General features: G+C 34.7%; 1 protein-coding gene across 2 annotated transcripts in view; it reads left to right on the top strand.

The window, feature by feature from the left end:
• The window catches only part of LOC116164505 (acyl-CoA Delta(11) desaturase-like), a 45,178-nt gene extending 32,457 nt beyond the window's left edge, over positions 1 to 12,721 (top strand). Inside the window, exons 4-7 of one of the 2 annotated variants that reach the window (XM_031478699.1) lie at positions 3,347 to 3,477; positions 10,842 to 11,047; positions 11,092 to 11,277; positions 11,326 to 12,721. In XM_031478699.1, the coding sequence (XP_031334559.1) occupies positions 3,347 to 3,477; positions 10,842 to 11,047; positions 11,092 to 11,277; positions 11,326 to 11,653 (851 nt within the window). In that variant the 3' untranslated portion in view covers positions 11,654 to 12,721. The remainder of the gene's footprint in view (positions 1 to 3,346; positions 3,478 to 10,841; positions 11,048 to 11,091; positions 11,278 to 11,325) is intronic. The other variant, XM_031478700.1, reaches the window with a different exon arrangement.
• The last annotated feature ends 243 nt before the right edge of the window (positions 12,722 to 12,964 follow it).

Genomic DNA, 12,964 nt, shown 5'->3' with positions numbered 1-12,964 from the left:
TAAACTGGCCAGGACGATCAAGGAAAGGAAAACGCTGATAATATAATCGCGTGGTTCAAGGGTCATTTCACGACGTTGTGGAATTTACAAAATTGTTATAATTAGGTAATGATGAGTAAATGATGAGTTTTACAATTTGTTGAGGAAAAATGTTCATATTTCCGCCGCTATAACGCGGAACATATTAGCAGTACAAGAAATGTCGGGAATTATGTCTTCTTTATACTTTTTATTTGAACCTTTTTTCGTAAGACCAACCTCTGCGGAGTTATTTTGAAAAATCCGATTTGTTATACTTTGTATCCAAGATGGCGGCGTGAAAGGTGCTCCCCCAACCAAAGTCGAAAACGACGTTTTTTTCAAGACCTCAACAACAACAAGTTAAAAAGTAATCGTAAACGATTTACAAAAAGTGCATTTCCACTTGCATTCATTTCCCACATGTAAGATGCAACTTCTGTTATAATCGTAAAAATCCGGCCACAAATGTGAAAGATTGCGTTGCAAATGTGTAATCCATTTTTGACGTGCTAATTCAATTTCAGTTTATAAGAAGAATTTCATTTCAATGCTTTTCTAAATAAGAAAATCTAAATTTTGAAACTAACGTTAGATTTTCCTTTGTTCCAAGCGCCTATGCATCAAATTTCGTTTAAATTCTTCCATAAATAAAAAAGTTGGCACTGCGCATGCGCAAAACCAAATTTTGAAACTGGCGTTTGATTTTCCTTTATTCGAAGTGCCTATGTATCAAATTTCATTCAAATACTTGTATAAATATTCGACTCAACTTTTGGCATTGCGTATTATAGGGCTAAAGTTATGCCCATATTGAATTTCATGCAATTCAGTTCATAACTAACGGAGATGTAAAAGCGATCGAACATTTCTAAACAAAGTTATCGTTCACACGGACAGATAGATGGACAGACAAAGGAACAGACGGAGAGATCAACCGGCAGGCGAGAGATAGCAATGCAAAATTATAAACGATCTCTAGGATCGTTAATAAACGGCAAAAGTGTAAAATTATGGAACATGTAAAAAACCGTTTTTTGTTTTTTTTACAATAACTTTTTTTGTAAGCGGCACAGAAAAAATTCCTTCCTTGGTGCAAGCCTCGACACCATAACGAACCAAATAGCGAAAAAAGTGGCCACAATACCTCTTAAGATAAAGAACTAGTAGCGTCTAGAAACGAGCGGAGGGACAAAGTGGCCACAATAGCGCATTTTTTTTTATATTGTGGAAATGCGCTAAAAATTACTACTACACCACCTTTTGTAGGGTAAAAATTGCTACTGATGGATGATAATACGTTCCGATACGTCATACGGCATACCTACTATATCCCTACTTGTCCAAAATCGCCAGGCATTATCTAGTGAATGTCTAATTCAAACGTCAAACAATTGTTACACGCACGGCGACATATTTATAGTATTTTACATTATTAGCCAGGTAAGTAAGTTTTTACTGGCGATAGGAGAAGTTCATCTCCTAGAGCCAGTAAAAACTATTACCTGGCGTATAATGTACAATATTTTATTTGTTACTCATTTGTAAACAATAGTAAACGTAAATAATTAGTTCTTAAATTGATCTCAAAGAAATGTCTAAAATATCATGTTATCCATGAAACAGAGACTTCGCATTAATTCTGGCCAATGAAATGACTAGATTACTAACTTGTAAAATTTTTACAGGTCAGCTGTCAGTTTTACAGGTCAGCTGTCAGTTTTACAAGTCAGTAGCGTTTAAACATGACGTTTACCCGTTTGCGTTTTGTCTTGTTAATCAACGTTTACAACTGAATAACAAATAAAAAAATAAACCAGATAAGACCGTGGTAGATAAATATTCCACTCGCACAAAATTGTTATTAACTTGGATTAAGTTTATGACACTCGCGTAGGGCTCGCATCATAACCTTCATCTGCGTGAATAACAGTTATTATTATATATTATGATCGTTAGTCGTTGAATAAGATTTACTAATAATCGAGACAAAAAAGAAATATAGATTGTTTTACTCGCATACTGTACAGAACAATTAAAATTCGTGGTAAATCAATAACAATTTAATTTCAAAACGCACAGCACGAAAATTGCATAATGCGTTACTTAACAAATTTTCAAAAGGTTTAGACGAAACCGATCTCCTACACAAGTCCATTTCGGTACTCATGTAATTGTATTCCCGATAGAAAAGTCAATATGTTCTCTTGCAATTTCCTTAATTGCACGTCCATTACCGAATCACATTGCGATAGAAAAACATACAGTGTACGTACTGTAATTGATTAGTTAGCCCTTTACGTTTTCCTTTCATGAGTATAATGCGTTCGTGTTTTCATGGAAAGCGTGAATAAATAATGCTGTCCTGAATAGTCGAATAGATTTCTAGAAAATTGCTAGTAGCAAACAAGCTTAATATTTTATAACCACACACCTTGCCTGGGTGTAGCATTTAACTAGTTCTTTGACCACATAAACCAAATAACAAAGACACGATCCTATAAGAATAAATCCCAGATCGCTATTTTCGTGGAAACGTACCTATCTAATGTTCTTTCCACCAATAAATAGCGCTATTTTATTGGTAGACATACATCTCCAACATTATATCTTGCTGAATCACGTTGTAGATATCATTAAATAGACTAGCAATTTGTTAAATTAGCCCTTTTTTGTACTTACTTAGTAGCTTCAACTAAGAAAATCAGAGCCGATAACCATAGGCCTGTAGGAAATTAAGACCCCTTCCCAACGTTCAATTTAAAATATTGAAGGGGAATATTGGTAACGCTGCTTAGGGAATTGACTGCAGAGGTGTAAATTTTGAAGTAAAAGATCTAACCAAAATCGACGTGTTTTTGCGTTTTTTCCAAAAACTATTTGCTTGCGGGTTATTCAGTTTGCTTACGAAAAAACGTTAATTAAGTTATGAACTTTTTCAAACCCATTTAGAATTTGCTGGTTCTTGTAATCAGCATAATAGTAGTATCCTTCGTGAAAAAATACATTGCCGTTTCCCTATGGTGCGTTCTACGTGGGACACACTGTATATGCGTTCATTGTACAAACTAATAACGGGCAAAACGCCTTTGGAAGTTCAAACTAAGTACGATTTCCCATGTAAACAAAAATTCCAAAGGTGACTCGACAGCAACTCATTTTTGATCGCATAGTATACTACTTTATTGTACAAATTTTGTCGATCAGAAAATTAAGGTCTGCGGGCCCTGGGACCTTGCTCTATTACGCAATGTACCGACATATACCTAGGTACGCAATATTTGAAACAATAGGTCGTCTCAAACTAATCCAAAAATTTTTCTTGCAGTATTTGTTACAATTTACACCTCCGGATTTGGAATCACCGCAGGTGTTCATAGGTTATGGTCACACAAGGCATACAAAGCAAAATGGCCACTTAGGTTAATCCTAGTCTTCCTTTTTACTATTACCGGACAAGTAAGTTTTATTATTTCTTATTACAATTATTTGGTAAGTAGGTAAGTAACCTTCAACAATAGCCCAGTCAGAATAGGAAAAATAAAGGAACTAATTCATGTATTACCAGTTCCTTCGGAATTGTGTAAGGAACGTTACCCTAATAATCATAAAATAAAGCCCCCCTGACTACCGGCTGTGCTAAAGGGGGGAGAGGAGTGAAAGCGACTTGGAAAATCCCGCCATTTTATAGTGTTTTGCTTACAACGTGAAAAAGGTACGGTATAGGTGCCAAAAAATTTTGTATTATTAAATTTGCTTTAACTTTGAGTGGATACATAATTGTGAAAAAACGCATCGTTTTTATGTTATTGCCTATCCAAGGTTGAATATTTTCATATGTGGAATATACATATCAATGTAGTATATGACCTATACCGATTTCATGATTCCCTGTAGTTTTTTCCCTCTAAGAAACCTCATCTTAGTTTCATAAAGGAGGATTACTAAATTCGAAAAAGGATCGTGCTTTATTTACATATAACACATATTAACAGTACCTACCTAAGACTAATTTTCTCTGTCTGAAAAAGTGAATGTGTCGATGTCGTCGTCTTCTTCATCGCCATCCTGGAGGAATTTCCTATGTCTACTTTTACACAGGGATTCGGACCGGACCGAAAAAAAACCGAAAACCGGATCGAAACCGGTATTTTTTTCAGGACCGAAAACCGAACCGAACCCGTTATTTCTTCAGAAATTGAATCTTATTGAGAACCGGAACCGTTATTATTTTTTTCGGTTCTTTTCGGTTTTTTTACGGTTCTGAACAGGTTATTGGAAGTTGAAGGATGCGCCGGCCAACACGTTCTGAAAAAAGATAAAATATTACTTTAAGCCGTAGCCAGAAAGGGAAAGGAAAAAGGTAGCCGATAATTTAGCCACAACCATATTAAAAATAGATTTGTTTTGTTGTGCAATTCTCAATTGTGTGAATACTTGTATAGTGAATGCTGTTAATGCGATTTGCGAAGTAGAAAATGGGACGAATATCATCAAACAATGCACATAAACATTTTGTTTATGATATTAATAACAAAATATCTACCTGCAAAATATGTGATGCAAAACTAAAAGTAGGCGACTTAACACCTGAAAGGTCATTTACGATATGTTTGCCTTTACTGCAAGCATCTGTGGTTAAAATTTCCAATAAATATCTTAACAAATAAGAATGTTGATAATGCGCAGCCTGCGCATCGCACATTAATCGTCTAGATTTTTCTTGGCTCAGGTGCTAGAGCCATAAACTACCAAATGCAAAAACAATGAACTAAATATCTTGAAAACTGTAGGAGTAGTTAAGGCCTCGGACAGAGAAAGTGGCTACAATAGCGCCCCCTTTCCTTGGAAATGCGTTAAAAAGATTGGACACAATTACGTTTAGAACTAGAACCGTTATAAATGTGAACCAGAACCGTTATTCCAATAGGTCCGGACCGTTTGAACCGAAAAAAAAAATCGAAACCGGAACCGCAATTATGTTTAGAACCGGAACCCGGACCGGAACCGTTACAAATATTTTCCCGCTAAAAATGTCAGAACCGGAACCGTTATTTGCAATAGGTCCAGATCCCTGCGTACATGATAAAAAGTCTCCTGAAAGACGCCTAATTTTATGCAACCAAAGTAACTACCTACAACAAATGGGGATCTGCCTGCCATATTAATTAATTTGAATATTATCGCGTTGACTTCCCTATTCGAATTTCGGTTCGTGTGCGCTGTATTCAACTAAAGAAAAAGTTGATATTTCCAATTGCTATAGTGCCGATAACAGTTAAAGGAGCTTAAGGGCCGGTTGCACAAACGCAGTTTAAACTTCGTTTAAATTAACGCAATGGATTAAGACATATGATTAGTGGAAATTTGACAAAACGTCAAATTTCAACCAATCCTAGATTTATTTTCTGTGAAGCTAAAGCAACAATATTCAGTAGTAATACCCCGAGAGCTTCAAAATTATCGAATATTTCCCGAAAGTTTGGTTGCATAGCAACGGTGTGGTGACAAATTTGACACCGCCCGTTGCAATGCAGCCAAACAAAAGGGAAATATTCGATTAATTTTGATGCTCGAGGGGTATTTGGCTAGATTATTTTTCAAATTTGGAAAGTAAACCACTTCACCAATTCTTGTCTTAGTTTCAAGATTTTTTATTTGAAATTTAATAATTTATCACCAATAATCATTAAGTTATTTACATTACACAATTAAAAAACTGCAGATTGCATACAATTAATTTAAGTAAAGATTAGTACAATTGAAGGTACAGTTGTTGTAGACATTATTGCTTGTTTTAGGGGCATTATAGCTTGTGGAGGTAGCCGAATTCATTTCAACTGTAGATGTAGGATCTTGCCGCATTTTCTTTAATATTTGTTCATGGTGCTCCTTATTTAGCTGCAAGTATGGTTTTATTGAATTGGCATTGGAGTGCCCGGTAATTTTAATAATTTGCTGCTCCCCAACTCCAGATTTTGCAAGTGTGGATACAGCAGTGGCCCTGCTCGAGTGGTTCGTTATTTTCTTGTCAGTAGTGTTAAGCCCAGCGCGTTTTGCAGAATCGTTCATCCATTTTCCCATAACATTTTTTCCTACAGGAACGTCTTTGTACCAGCCAACACCTTGCAAATCTCTCCAATTGGGGTTTACAGTTAAAAATAAACGGTCCGTCTTTATATTTTTACCTCGAAAAGACAATAACTTCTTTAACAACCTTACCGGACAGTAATTGAGAGCCTCTTCGTTTGCAATTAGCCACTTACTATTTGCGCACTTCCGTTCTCCACCTTGTGTTGTCTTTGTGAACACAGGATTGTATTCAATTCTACCAGTATAAATACCATCGTTTCCCAATTCCTCCTTAAAGTGATGCACGAGTGCCGTTAGTCCTTCATTACCCCTCCAAGCCAATTCCACGGAAATGATAATAAATAGTTTTCGTTGCAATCCCTCTGGTGTATTTTCGTTCCAGACGTTCATCATAGCTATTATGTCTTTTTTGTCCAAAGCCGTTGAACTGGTGGTACGTTTGGTTGGATCGGTCTGAAGTGTGCGCCTTTTCGCATTTCTCGCATCCCTAGCTACTTTAAAAGTTGGGTTTTTGAATGGGTCAATCTCTCTGTTGAATTCGTTGAAGTACTTATCTTGTATCATTTTTGCAGTCTGGTTCCACATAGTTTTCACTACATTTTCTTTATAATTTTCTCCGTTCGATTTTCGCATGTTGAAAGCCCAATCTGTTAAAATATTAGCGAGTTGTTCATTTGAAGTGGTTTCCATTAATTCATAATTCCTGTCGGCGCAAAAGGAAGAAAACTGTTTCCAAACCATGTTTTTCGTTTTAATGGTGTTTAACGGCACATTTTCCTTAGTTTTTTCTTGTATATTTTGTAGCGATTCTACACCGAAACGACTCATTTTAGAGAAAATGTTGCACTAAACTTGTATTAACTTACAAACGTCAAAATTACGATTACTAAGCGTTGTTAAACAAATGTCTTTATAGACATGGGTTGCTATTTGTTTCAAAAATTTTTTCGCTGCCTAGCAACAAGCAGGGGTATATCCGAAAAATATCCGAAATAATTCTCTCCAGTAGCTTTGAATACGGCGTTTTCATTGGTCGACTGTTAAATGTGAAAAATAATCAAATTAATAATTAATATGACAGCCAGATCTTTATTTGTTTCAAGAAGATATTTTGGTTGCATAAAATTAGGCGTCTTTCAGGAGACGTTTTATCATGTAAAAGTAGACAGGAAATTCCTATAGGAAATCCCTATGTCTACTTCTACATGAATATCACTGTATTAATAATCAAAATTGTAGCAAATTTAATGAGTTTGTATTTATATGAAAGGAATTTTTTTCTAAGACGCACCGTTTTCGAATTGTAAGTAAAAAACTATAAAATGTAACCATCAAAGCCACAGTCTCCCCCCTCACCCCTCTAGCACCCGGTAGTCGGGGAGACTTATTATATGAAGATCAGCGTATCTTCTTCTGCTACATAGTTCCGAAGGAATTAGTAATACATGATTTAGTTCCCCTATTTGCACTTTTTTTGGTCTATTCTTACTGGACTACAATATATTGTAGCGAGTATCCCGAACACCGGAATTATTTCCCATTGTGAATGTTCGATAGACTAGCCATATCAAACTCAGAACCGGAAAAAACGTACCGTAAATTATACGTTCCGGTTCTTAGTAATTTTTTCAAGGATATAATTAAGGTTTCGGCAAAGTAACTAATATATTCTTTGGTTTCGGTTTGGAAAAGACAAATGGTTCCGGTACGGTTTTCGGTACTTTGGGTCCGTTCCCGATCCTTGGTCTCAAGGTGTGTATGATGTGACTAGACTGTGAAAAGGGAAAACATTACGAGGAATATATGACAAAAAAGACGCAGACAAGCATGCTGAAGCTAATTTTAGATCTGATAATTTTAAGATCATATGAAGGTATTTTTAATTTTCCGTGAATATCTGAGAAAATTGAATTGCATAACTTCTTCATTGTCATATTCATCTTTTTCTGGAAAAGATGTAATTTTTCCATGTACCGCGTGTTCTATTTTGGTCGAGACTGCAGTGTATCTCGCTGTTTTTAAAGATAGAGACTTGTGGTTCTCGCGATCTTATGCCACCTTTTTCTGAAACTTTTAATACCACAAGCAGAATCAATCTAGCCACGTTTCTTTCTGAGATACGGGGTCAATACGCAAAGTGTCTGACTACTTTTTTGGATCTTCTGTTAAAATTTCGGAAAAATTGGTCCACAAGTAAAAATCCATTCCTGGACACGTATTTTTTTATGTTTGTGGAAATGCGCTAAAAACACCCGAACAGGTAAAATCAAATGAGATATTTACCCGCATACACAAAGGGTGCTAAAGCGAAGTGCTGCTAAGCTTCGTGAAAACATTCTTCCCCGTTTCCACACAAGGTGAAAGTGGAAAATTAATTAATCTATTAAATAAAAGGTTGAATTAAGCATGTTTATACTTTCACATCAAAATTTAATACATGAACGGATTGCGCACCATCAAAAAATTTCTCTAGGTTTTTCCCGAGATTTAATTATGTACTTAATTAAATAACAGATTAACAAAATAGATTAAAAATGTAACAACGTTAGGGAATTTGGAATTGTTAATTGTATAGTAAATTAGATTTAAAAAATATGTGAAATTTACAAACTGTTTCACTTCAGATGGTAGTATACAGCTTTTATGTAACCCAAAAGATCTCCAAGATATGAAGGATAGTAGATATTGAGAATATACAACATAGAGACTGTTCATAAAAGATATACCGGGTGGTGCACGGTTAGTAGGAACATAGGGATTTAACATGGAAAATTAGTTTTATGCAATATCCTGCCCTCCTGTACATTTTAGAGAAAAAACTGTAGAGTTTAAAGTTATTCAGAATTAAAAGGTGCATACTGTTTTTACGTGATTTATTAAGCTTTTGGTATACCTGCAAATTTAAAAATAACTTTCACCATTTCTTTTACTAGTAGCAATAGCCATTATTTTTGTTGTTTTATGGATTGCTCCCTCAATAATTTCTGCAAGTCAGAGCTCCTTGTACATATGGGATTAGAGATTGCAATGTTGTACCTACATGGCATCTGTCTACGTCATTGTGTTCTACGTGTTCTTTCTATGGGAAACAACAGCACAAATTATACGTTTAACGTAACAATAATTAAAGATTAAATGTAATGTAAGACTGTTGATTTTGAACTGATTGTTTTTAAAAAGGCGTCGATAAGTATTTTTGCTGTTCTGTTATTTTAGATCGATAAGTAATTTTGGCGTCGTCGTAATTATAGCAACTGGTAAATTCCACCTACTGTCATGGAAACACGTGGTAAATAGACAGAAATGACCGATCGCGCAAAAAAAGATTTTTACCCTAAGGCGAGTAACTAACGAATTTTCCATGCACAATTTGCGCATGGCCCATTTGAATTTTACAATATAGGATATAACGGGTGGTGACTTGAACAACGCACCATAGGAATTTCAACAGTAATTTTTTCATTTCTGATTATTGGCTTCCCTAACTATTTTAGAGACGAAGTCTATTTAGATTTTCTGTAGAGAAAAAAATACGAATCCATGCATGCTATATAGCTATTATTTTTTAAACTTTGAAACTAAGAAATTGGATAACTAAAAGCTGGCGTTTTTAAGAAAATCGGTGGAGCCATGGCAGTTTGAGATCAAACAACGCTCTTAGTAAGTAATAAACGTCAAACTAATGGCAAATGCGGGCGCTTTTGTTTGATTTCATAATTCCATGGCATTACCGACTTTATCAACACACAGTTTTTGATTTTTAAAATTTGACTGTTTCTGAATTTATAAAATAGGAAACAATAATATTTACGAATTTCTCTACAAAAAACCTAAATAGACTTTATTTCTAAAATAAGTAAGGGATAATTAAGGAATAAAGGTACTAACATGTTATATCATCGAAAAGAGAAAAGAAATCTCTACCAAATGAACATAATGAAAAGGTGCACTGCCATTTAAACAAATTCAATTGTTTTTCGTTACTCATTTGTTTTCTGAAATAAAAACAAATAATGCTGCCTTATTATGGGAAATAAAATGTACAACTTTCATACAGAAAAATTTTATATACATTCGATATTTACCGAGATATATACTATATTCCATACATAATGGGCACCCGCCTGTATATTGAAAACTGTAGGAGTAGTTTAGGCCTTGGACAGACGGACGAACAGAGAAAGTGGGTGCAATAGCGCACCAACTTCGTTATTGGAGAATGCGGTAAAAAATATAATGACATGTGCACGCCTATAGTTTAGGGTTGTTATGTAAATTTTTAATCTAAAATTTAAACGATATCTCATTATTAAGACATAATGGAGACAGATGGAAAAACTAGGTTATCAAAAGTTGGCCTTATAATTTATACAATACAAGAAATAACGAAAGTGCCGACAATATTAAATCGATATACCGCGTTGTGCGTGTTAGTTCTGTACCTATTATGAGCATATAGAGATCACTATCTAGGTTTAAAACTAGAGACCACTACCGTAAAAAGTATTCCATTCGCTATGGCCTTCAATAATGAAGTTTTAACTGATGTTTCACACAAAGGTTTTCTTACCAAATTAAATTGAATTTCAAAATTTTCCATCCTCAAAAGTTTGGTTTAAAAAAGGGATTGTTGAGGAACTCAAAATGAACAAATAGGTTCACTATTTGTAGAATCCCACTTAAATTTATTTTTTATTTATTTAAATGAATGCCTTATATTATATTTCCAGAAACACATTTATGCGTGGGCGCTAGATCATCGTGTCCATCATAAGTATAGCGAAACAACATCAGACCCGCATAATGCCAAAAGAGGATTCTTTTTCTCTCACGTTGGTTGGCTGGTGCTAACTCCACACCCACATGTTGTAAAAAAACGAAAAATAATAGACATGAGTGATCTTGAGGCGGATCCAATTGTAATGTGGCAGAAAAGGTAAGGGCGCCTAAACCTGTGATAGACTCATAACATGTTTTTAGGTATTATCCGATATTATTTCTGTTACTAACAGTTGGCCTTCCCGTAGCAATTCCGGTGTATTTTTGGGAAGAGACAATATGGAATTCCTTTTGGATTTGTTTTAATACAAGATTTTGTATAACATTAAATATAGCATTTTGTGTAAATAGTCTAGCACATATGTGGGGGTATAAACCCTATGACAAGTAATATCATATCAAAGTTAAGTCTACAATGCTGACAACTTTTTGCAGGGACATCAATCCAGTGGAGAATATGATTGTGTCCATTGCTGCGTTAGGTGAAGGTTGGCATAACTACCACCACGTGTTCCCTTGGGATTATAAAACTGGCGAATTTGGAAGTCGACTTAACTTATCTACGCAATTTATCGATTTTTTTGCCAAATTAGGATGGGCTTACGATTTGAAGTACGCGTCTCCCGAAATGATATCCAGAAGAGCAAGGAAATCAGGAGACGGCACTCATATAGAAACGCATCTTTGGGGTTACGGAGATGAAGATATTGAAATTGAAGACAAAAAAGAATTAGAAAACATTGTTTCAGGTACCAGTACTTAGGTAATTCCTAGAAATTTACTCTGAGACAGGAAAAATTATTATTATTATTTTAATAGCTTGTGATGTTAATAGTACAATAGAGAATGTTGTTCCACATGATACATTTAAAATGTATTTTGTTTTTATATAGAGTATATTATCGTAAAAACATTTAAGTCCTAATATAACTGAAACTAATATAGAACAGGCATTCGAAATGTCCTAATGATCTTTCAGGGTGCGAAATCCGAATCAGGTTTCTTTACAAAATTTCATGATGCAATTAAAACATGAAACAAACTCATTTTTAAATGCCAGTTTGCGGAAACTATCAAGTTTTGATCTCCACATTTAAATTGAAAATCTATAAAGTTTCGTACAAGTGTTACTGAAAAGTAATCTAAGTACATATTTCAACTGACTCCATAGAAAAATAAATCCCACTCTTTCCTCTTCAAAACATTATTTATTACACTTATATAGATTGTATATAGTTGTTCTTACGAAATAAATTGTAAGATCAAAACATGCTCATACACAGGTAGATACATTTTTGCATGATGACTAAGAGGGAAATGCTGGAGCAGTCTTTTACGCTCAGCATTTATAGCTTCATTCCTAATTACTTCATTACATTCCCATTCTCTGGCTACAGAGACCCTGGAAATTTTTTAGCAGCCTCTCGTTCCAAAGCCCTGATGATCAAGGGCGTCTGTGGATTATGAAAATAGTTTTCTTTTAATACCAAAAATTGTATAACAGTAATGAGACAGCCATAATATTGTTTTGGGATGGAAAAGTAGGAGATATAACGTAACTCTTTTCATTTTGAATAGAGAGAATAGCTACGGAAATTATAGAAAAAGTCTCTGTAAGTAAAAAGTAATTTTAACCAATTTTGACTAAGTAAGTTACTTATTTTTTAATTATTGACGGTTTTTTAAAATTATGTTAATAATCAAATTGTAACAGCTTTATATTTCTAATAATTTTATAGGCCAGTAAATGAACGTGGAATACGGCGATACTGTGTAATTTTCCGCTTCTCCACCGAATCGCATGAAAATTTGGATTTAGGTTCTACTTACCCTCCATTTCAAAGTTGAACTTGAGCCCAGGGTTGCTTTTACTTGGGGGGTGAATGCCACCCCTTCTCGGGGGGGAAAAAAGATACGTTCAAAATAAGTCCGGAAATTGATAAATTGAGTAATTCTAAGCAACTTTTGTTCTATAGAGTTTTTTCACTAAGTCAATAGTATTAGAGTTATTTGCGAGTGAAAATGTTCATTTTTCAACAAAAAAACCACGTTTTCAGACGGTTTTTCGCAAACA

This window comes from Photinus pyralis, unplaced genomic scaffold (genome assembly GCF_008802855.1).
Source record: "Photinus pyralis isolate 1611_PpyrPB1 unplaced genomic scaffold, Ppyr1.3 Ppyr1.4_LG2, whole genome shotgun sequence".
Lineage (NCBI taxonomy): Eukaryota > Metazoa > Arthropoda > Insecta > Coleoptera > Lampyridae > Photinus > Photinus pyralis.
Note: the sequence above shows the minus strand (reverse complement) of the source record. Positions and strands in the feature narration are given on the sequence as shown.